Here is an 8,348-nt window from a genome sequence, read left to right on the forward strand (position 1 = left end):
CTTCTCATGTATTTCACTTGATTCTTCCCCCCCTCACCCCCCCTGAAATTTCCTGCCCTGAAGTTTGCTTTTATGTGTCTGAAACTTGACTGTTACAAGTGACTACTGAATTTTCTGCTTGTTTGACATGTCGCCAGTTCTTGTGAAATTTGGAAAGTGAAGGAAAGTTTTGGTGTGATTCTCCATTTACTGTTGTTTCCTTGAGTGCTACTGTAGTTTCCTTCTCTTGCCTCTGGATATATGAGGGGTGGAAAACTCACAGAAAAACTCACAGCTGTAGGCACCGAACTGAGTTCTAGGTGCTTGCAGGGTTTCTTCATAGTTAAATGTTTAAGATGGTAATGAGGAAATTAAAAATAGGCTAGCATGTCTGCTAGGAAGCCTGAGCAGAGAATGCAGAGAGCTTCAGTTTATCAAATATGTCGCTGAAGCTGTACGTCACAGGCTGGTTTCTACCTTAAGCATTTCCAGGCAACTATTTCTAACAGTGTTTCTCTGAATTGTTTCCTGTATTGCCTCGTGGATGTGTTCACTCCACCCCCCCAGAGAGCTGTGTGTCCCTGTATCTTTGGCTCCTGATGACTGTCTTGGGTAGCAATCTGATCTTCCAAGTGCGTGACCTCCTTATCACTAAAAGCAAGGATTTAGAATCCTATCTCATGGCCTTAGCCTGGAGGCCAGTTCCTTGTTGCCAGCATTGGTGTATGATGATTTGACTTTTTTCAGCTTTACGTTGTATTTGATGTGTTTGGTGTTTAAAAACCTTCCCACCCATTACCCTCTTAATCTCGCAAAAGAGTTTAAGTTTTAAACTTTTTAAGGTGATACAGGAAAGAAAACCAAAGGATATCCCACTTCCTAGTTAAGGCAAGAGACTGGATTACTACAGGTGATCCACCTCCTCAGCTTGGCTTACAGTACCATTTCAGTGTGCTTTCCTACCACAGCAGGCTTTTAATAAGAACAGGCAAGCTGCACCAGAGCAGGAGGGATGGCCACTGCCCCAGTGTCTCTTCTAAGCTGCCCCAGTGCCTGTCCTGCCACTGATACCAAAGGTAGACCCAGAGAGCTGGCGTACCTATGGAAAAGATCCCGCCTTCCCTTAACTTGTATGTTCTCTCAGACAAACTATTGGAAGGCACTGAACACTAGCAGCGCCCAGCTTCCATACTACGTCGTTAGCCTGTGTTTCTCCAAGTTTTCTCAGCGGTGGATGCGAGCTCCTTGGAGGCCTAGCCTACACCTGCGGCCAGGAAGGGCAGCCTGTGGGCAGCAAGAGGCAGCGCTGTACGGCTACTGAGGCACTAAGGCATCCGAGTTACAGTTCACAGTCACCAGAGAACGTTTGCTCCAAGGTATCTGACGTTCCTGTCTGGCCTGTCAGGACCCATTATGCTGTTATTCGTTATTGCAATGGATCCTACCAAGCTCATCAGCCCTGACCTTGGCACCCTCCAGTAGTGTAATCGTGGTTGACACAAAAATGTGCAATGTTCCCATCGCATCAGTTAAGAATGTTTTTACAAGGAGTTTCTAATGCTGTAAGCATTCTTGAAGTTATGTAACTTCTGTTTAAACCTCACTGTCTCTCTCATCAGCTCTGAGTACCAGGCTCTAAATGTTTTACATTAACTGTTAAAGATGCTCTAAGGACTCTTACAGAAATCCTCTTTTTCTGTGCAAAAGCCAATCCAAGCCAGTAGTTTGTTTAAAAACAAAGGGGTATGTGCTCTGATAATATATGCTTTATAAAAAAAAAAAGAAGGAAATTTAGTAGAATTAATTTTAGCATTCACTCATGACTTAAAAAGAAAACAAGCCATTTTGGCACAAAACAAAGCTAATGCCATCTTTTCACTGGAGGTCCTATAAGCTTTAACGACACAGCAGCTCGAAGCATACTGTGCCTTTTTCGTATTAGATCCATCTTCTTTACATTCCTTTGAGCAGTTTGGATGTTTGTGCCAGCTCTCAAAACTGATGACTCTTGCCCTGCTGAAGACTCAAAGGATTCAGATGAAAAATGTATCTTAACTTTTGATCCTCATCCCTCCTTGACAGAAAAAGTGAACTTTTAGCCATTACCAAAACTGGAGAAGATAGTCAGGACACTAATGCAGGTAACAGGAATGAGAGAACCTTGGTATATGCCCTGGCTTGTGAGAACGGGCTCTGCCTTTCAGTGACATAAACCAATTTTTTTAATGGCTGTAATTTTGTTACTGCTGACTTATTGAATCCTCTGTTTGAGAAAATTGCACCACTCTGTTTAAATGGCTTGATAGTTAAAACTCTAGCTAAGCCAAAGAAGATTAACGCAGGAGTTTTGAGGAAGGAATACTTCTAAAGTTCCATTCCTACTTTATTAGTAAGGAATTCCTAGCGCTGCAACTATCTGGAAGACCATCTCAGAAACTGTAGTCTTTGTTCACTGTCTTACCATTGTTCTTTCTGGGCCCCTAGATTTTTTTGGGTTCTTTGTTGTTTTGGGTTGATTTTGGAGGGGGGTGTGGTGTTGGGGGGGGCGGTGTGCTTTGGCTTAACTGGGGTACCAGACATTAAATATGTGCAACATATCTGGAAGAATAGAGAGAAAACACAAACAAAAATGTGTATCGAAGATCTATTGTAAACAAAATTTTGTGCAAACAGTGAGAAAAAAGAAGACTTCTCTTTGTGGTTTGTTTTTTGTTTTTCCCAAATGCCAGATTTTGTAAAAAAAACAAAAACCAAAACACAAAAACAAAAACAAAAACAAAAAAACCAACCCAACAACCACCACCAAATCTACTCTGGTACTCTGTGCAGTAACAGTCCACAAACAGTCCACTCAAGCCAGTTATGGAATTGGCTTTGAGTTTTTTTTCTCGCAGAGTGGAGCTCCAGTCTCTGAGGTTCACTGTTGGCTCTTAAGCAAGATCTATTTTTTTATCTCTGATGTAGGAAGGTAAAGAATGACCCAACAAAATGGAAACAGAGCTGCAGCAACATGAGGCCCACCCCTGTTAGCTTCTCAGGCCCTCAGTGTGTGACCCCCAGCCAGCACTGGGGTCCCTGCCAGCCATGGGAACTGCTCTCGCTTCTTTACCCAGGCTGTAAAAATCGGGCACAGGATGATCCTTCAGCTGGTCAAATTCACGGAGGCGGAATTGAGTTGCCAGTTTGTTTGCCATTCTTTTCAGGGTGACAAAGGCTGCAATGACTTGGAAGGTGAGGAAGAGGGCAAAGATCATATTGACTGCTCGTTCCAGTGGCTGAATTCTCAGACCTTCGTTGAACAGCAAGAAGAGAATTATAGGCAACTGCAGGAGGAGGCTCAGGAGCCAAAACCCAGCCAGTTCAGGGACCTATAATAGGAAGGCATCACCTATTAAAAAACTGGCAGTTGAAGATGAAAAAATTCAAAATCTTGTGAAGAGGAAGTGTGTATTTTTTTATTTTTCCAAAAGCCAGCACATAATGTGACGTGGCAGAGTGAGGTGGCTTAATATTTCCATATAATGAGTGTTTTAGCCATTATTTTTTTTCCTGACAAAACAGTTTAAGGTAGCGAGTGGGCTCTCTTCTGAGGGAAAATTTCTCGGAATGCACGAAATTAAGTGGAAGCTGTTCCAAGGGAATAGAGGATGCACACATTGTAACTTAAAAGGAATAACCATCTCTTCAATTTAAATCTCTTAGATGAACCGGTAGACCTTTTTATTTAAACGCCAAAAAGCTCTCCTGCTGGTACAAAAAGCTGTACCTGCGGTAACATACCTTCTCCTGCAGATTGCCCATGTATCCCAGGTAGAGTCGAATGACCTCTATTAGAGAGGCTAGGATCATGATTGTGACCAGGATGAACTTGTAGTAATCTGACAAGATCGGATACTAGAGGGAAGGAAAGAGTAAAAGTTTCTGCTGTGCTGTTTCGTAACATGCTCTTTTAGTTTGTGATTAAATGAAGACACTGTTTGCTACTATAAGCTGACAGTGTTGTATCTGCTTTTAAACACTCTTGAACCTCCAGTTTCAAGGAACTCCCCAACAACCCCTAGCTCCAGTGAGCTCCATCTCAGTACTAGGAGGTGTTTGATCAGAAACTTATTACATTTGCAAACCATTGCCTTCTTTCAGGACTCACCTTCAGATGGAGCATGACGACTGTGCTGAGCCACCAGAATGGGAAAAAATAAACATTGAAATAGAGGGACATCTGCAGTGGCAAACTGGAAACTATTTCATTATCTGTAGGTAGAGAAAAGTCTTTATCACTCCTAGTTTGTTCCGTACTTCCATAAATATGACAGAAAGATACTGCTCTGTCTTAGCTTCAAGCAGGGCATTAACACTTCCCAGTCAAATTAAACGTTAAGAAAAATATTTTTATATATCCAGAGAAAAACTTCTTACCCTGTCTTGAGTTTTGCCATTTCCTGGAATCCAATGCAACTTTTAATTCACAGGACACAGAATATTTATCGTTTACTCATATAGTCGAGTGCCTGAGTGTTGATTACCTAGTAGCTTATGGCTTACTCTACAATACCTGACGGATAGGCTTAGCTCAGGTAGCACTGTACACTGACCCTGCAGAAAGAGCTAGTGGTTATTTCACTGCTGTTCCTAAGAGAATGGCCAGTTTAAACGAGTACATACTAGATTATCGTTATTTTGTAGATGACTCTCCTCAGTAAGGACTCACTGCTAGAGAGCAGGTTTGCACTGCCCACTTCTCATTTTCAATCTTTATTTAAGCAGGTATTTGGATCATTGCAAGATGCCAGTAATTCTTCCAGTTCTTAAGAGCTAACAATTTCAAATATGTGTCAAACTAAAACTTATCCTTTAAAATCTGGAGAGAACAAAATACATTGATACAATGCAAAGAAAAGCAAACAATCAACTCTAACATGGAGGTAGTAAATTCTGTATTTAGCATTTTACAATATACGTACAAGATTAGACTTAAAGGAAAAAAAATTAAAGGGCATTTTAAAGGAATCATTCATTTTTAATGGATGAAGTTTTACTGTCATATTTTAGTTAACCGATATTGCATCCTAACTGATATAACTTCCATTACCAACAGCTTTCTTTCTTACACTTTCCCCAAACGAAGTCTGTAGGCACATCTTCCCTTGGTACTACCTGAGCAAGTTCAGAAAGTAGTCATTGTGACCTGCTGATTTGTATTCAAGCCCCATCCGTCACAGTGGTGATATCTGATTGAAAATCAGTCTAAACGGTTACATTGTCTCATCTCCTGCCTCAAAACCACCTCTCGTCTGTCATTGCTTTCTCTTTCCCCATCTTCCAACCACTCTCATACCCATCTTTGTTCCATCTCAGTCTGACATCCCTGTTTCCAGTCCAGACATTGGCAGCCTGGTACACTCGGTATATGCCAGTTGGAAAAGTATTCATGGTAGCTACTAGACTAGGTGGGAAGGGAGGAGGATTTGGGAACAGACTTGGGGCAGACCTTAAGGGTAGGGTGTGAGGGGCAGGGTTTTGTTATATTGAAATGGAAGGTGCAAGACAACCAATATAGACTATTTTTTTTTTCATAATCCCTTTTTAAGCATCAACACTTTCTTACATCTGCAAAGGCATAAAAATCTATAGGTACCTCAAAACCAGTTTCGCTATCTAAAATTGTCCCAGCTGTCCTAATGAATGCATCTCTTAAACACCGGGACTTTGGCAGGCACTGAGACACAATTCTAAAATGCTGTTTTGTCTTTCAAAAACCATGACCATCCAATTACAACTGTGTTTCTGCGCTATATGTATTGGATAAAAATTTAATGGTTCATGGCCATATTACTTAAAAACAGAGAAGCCAAGAGCTCAGTTGTGATGACAATGTTTTAGGTATGTTAAAAGCTTCATTGACATAGCCACTGGTATTTGTAACTTCTGCTCAGGTTTTAAGACTGTGTTTTGGATTAATGTTTAGCAATATAAGCCAATTTTAGTTCTCCTTTCTACCTGTCCATTGAAGTAATGCTTATTTTCTGGGCTTGCTAAAATTCATGGAAAAGCCAGACAGTATTGCAACGGCCAGATATTTGATGGCAGAACAGCTCACTAAGGTACACATGTGTAAATGTAACTTTTGAAATCCTGATCTCCAAGAAGTTAACGGTATGTCTGCAATTAGTTTCGGTGGGTTGGATATTCACATAGAAGTTTTCATAACAGGAAATGAAAGAAATGACTAAAAACAGAAGCTATTCCTGGAGTTAAGAAAAACATTTCAGTGTTACTTGATAAATGAAATGAAGAGTTAGTGTTAGCAGTATAACTACACAAAGAAAATGAGTACTCCTATCTTAAATCCAAATGTCACTTTTATCTCAATTTTATTATCTTGTGATGGATTTATCAGTTGAAGTGAATATACCCTCCCTGTGTAGCCAGACTGTTTATTTTCACCACTCCTCTCACTCCAAAGGTATGAGAAGCGGGCACGCTGGCCTGCAAGTTTCACGAGCAACGCGATGAAGGAACAACCGGTCGTTACAACTGGAAAAATAAAGCCAAAGCTGGCATATGGCAAGCCTGAGTTTTTTGCTACCCAACTCCAGCTTAGCACACCTGCTTTAAGCACACGGTGTCCTAACCGTGCAGGGCTGCTGGGCTTGAGACAGGAGCTCAGTTCTTTCTTCTGTGCTCTCTAGAAACTTCGATTTGGGCACAGGCAGCGTAACAACAGGCAGAGTAACAACAGGTTGTTGTCTGTGCTATTTTACCCAAACGCGCTTGCTAGGCTGTAAAGCTGGATGCCACGCTCTCCACACCCGCCCTGAAACCGAGGCCGTTTAACGTTTTAAGGCGCAGGGTCACGGCGCAGCCGCTTTAGTTTAACCCCGGAAAACCCCCAACCCCAGGCCACACGCCGGGCCCGCGCCGCCTCAGCCGCCCTGCCCGCCGGGGTAGGAGCCGGCAGGCCCGGGGAGGCGGGAGCGCCCGGCCCGCCCGCCAGGTGCCGCCCGGCGCCGCCATCTTCCCTGCCGGCCGGCTCCCAGCCCTGCCCGCCGCCATTTTTTATCGCCGGCCACTCGCCGCGCGTTACCTGCGCGGCCAGGCGGGTGGTGCGGGCTGGTGCGGTGGCTGTCGGTGAAGACGGTGCGGCTGAAGGAGCCCAGCTGCCGCCTGAGGGGCTCGGGCAGCGACATGCCGCCGCGGCGGGACGGGGCGCGCAGGCGCGGCGGGGCCGGGGAATGCCGCCGGCCGCCTCAGGGGGCGCGGCCCGGCCTCCCCGCGCTGAGGGCGGCGGAGCGGGGCCCCTGCTGCGCGCCCGCGTTACCGGGCCGCGGCCCGAGGGGGGCCGAGCCCTGAGGTCCGTGATGGCGGGTACCACGTAAAAGCACGTTTATTTGTGCTGTGTGCGTGAGAGGGCACCGCGGCTCCGCACACGTAGAAGTGCGTTCACGCACCTGCCGTGTGTAGGTGTGTGCCCCGAGGAGGACATGTTTGCCTGTCGCGGTCGCTGTGCCGGCGTGCAGCTTCCCTGCCAGACCGGCACTGATCGTCATCCCTGAAAGACCAAAAAATCGCCCCAAACAGCGTACTTTTGCCCCAGAGGTGCTGGCGTGTGCCAGCCCGGAGCGTCTTCCCTGAGATCCTGCGTCATTTTGTTCCTTTCTAACCAGAGCGGATCCCCCCAGTCTGTTAGGGCAGGGTTTGGGTTTTCGTTTTTATGTATTATAATAAATAATGAAAAGGTAATTTGAAATACTGGTCCAAGGAAAGCAGTCGCATGACAGCTCTGCGTCTGTTGGGGTAAATTCAGTGGAATGGTGGCACTTGACGATGGCTAGAGAGGGAGGCGGTGTGAAATAAGATGAACGTTAACAGAGGTATTTTATTACTTAAAGTGATAACTTTGTGGATTCAGATATAACTGCACGAGAAAACAGCTTTTCCTCAAGGGATCCTGTCTGTGTCACTCTCTTAAGTTAAAAGCAGCATTGAGACCAACACAGCCTTTTTAGTCTGGTAAGCATTTCACCCTTATAGGAGGCCCTCATGGAATTAAGGGAAGTTAATAACGTAGAACCAAGTTCTGCTTCCTCTTCTTTTGTTTGGAAAATGTAGTCCCCCTAAAGATGAGGTAATCTCTTCCCCAGGCGTTTCAGCTCCCTTAGAGCCTGATTCCTTCCGAGGAGAAAGGATGCCATTCTTGATTGTGCAGGAAATTATTTTCTGTGCAACCAGAATGAAAAAGCAGCTTGTTCCTTTTACTATGAGAACTGATAACATTTGTGATTTTTACTGTACCTAATACAACATGTCGACTCCCTCCCCCGCTCCCCCCCAGTCATATTTAGCTACTTCCCTGGGTGACCATTCTCCAG

The 8,348-nt window shown here is 44.5% G+C and overlaps 1 protein-coding gene across 1 annotated transcript; it reads right to left on the minus strand.

The window, feature by feature from the left end:
- Positions 1-1,725: 1,725 nt before the first annotated feature.
- TMEM17 (transmembrane protein 17) lies at positions 1,726-7,317 on the minus strand. The gene is made up of 4 exons (XM_055811102.1): positions 7,064-7,317; positions 4,127-4,230; positions 3,760-3,873; positions 1,726-3,347 (listed from the first exon to the last, which is right to left on the minus strand). Exons 1-4 carry the CDS (start codon positions 7,164-7,166, stop codon positions 3,006-3,008), a joined length of 663 nt encoding a protein of 220 aa, XP_055667077.1. The 5' UTR covers positions 7,167-7,317; the 3' UTR covers positions 1,726-3,005.
- Between the last annotated feature and the right edge of the window lie 1,031 nt (positions 7,318-8,348).

This window comes from Falco peregrinus, chromosome 7, assembly GCF_023634155.1.
Source record: "Falco peregrinus isolate bFalPer1 chromosome 7, bFalPer1.pri, whole genome shotgun sequence".
Lineage (NCBI taxonomy): Eukaryota > Metazoa > Chordata > Aves > Falconiformes > Falconidae > Falco > Falco peregrinus.

Excerpts from the sequence above, each read along its gene's own strand:
- TMEM17 (XM_055811102.1), bottom strand. The coding sequence starts at position 7,166 with ATGTCGCTGCCCGAGCCCCTCAGGCGGCAGCTGGGCTCCTTCAGCCGC. Across the intron at positions 4,231-7,063 it reads CCACCCGCCTGGCCGCGCAG|ATAATGAAATAGTTTCCAGT; the intron begins GTAACGCGCGGC and ends CTCTACCTACAG. Across the intron at positions 3,348-3,759 it reads TGGGCAATCTGCAGGAGAAG|GTCCCTGAACTGGCTGGGTT; the intron begins GTATGTTACCGC and ends TTCCTATTATAG.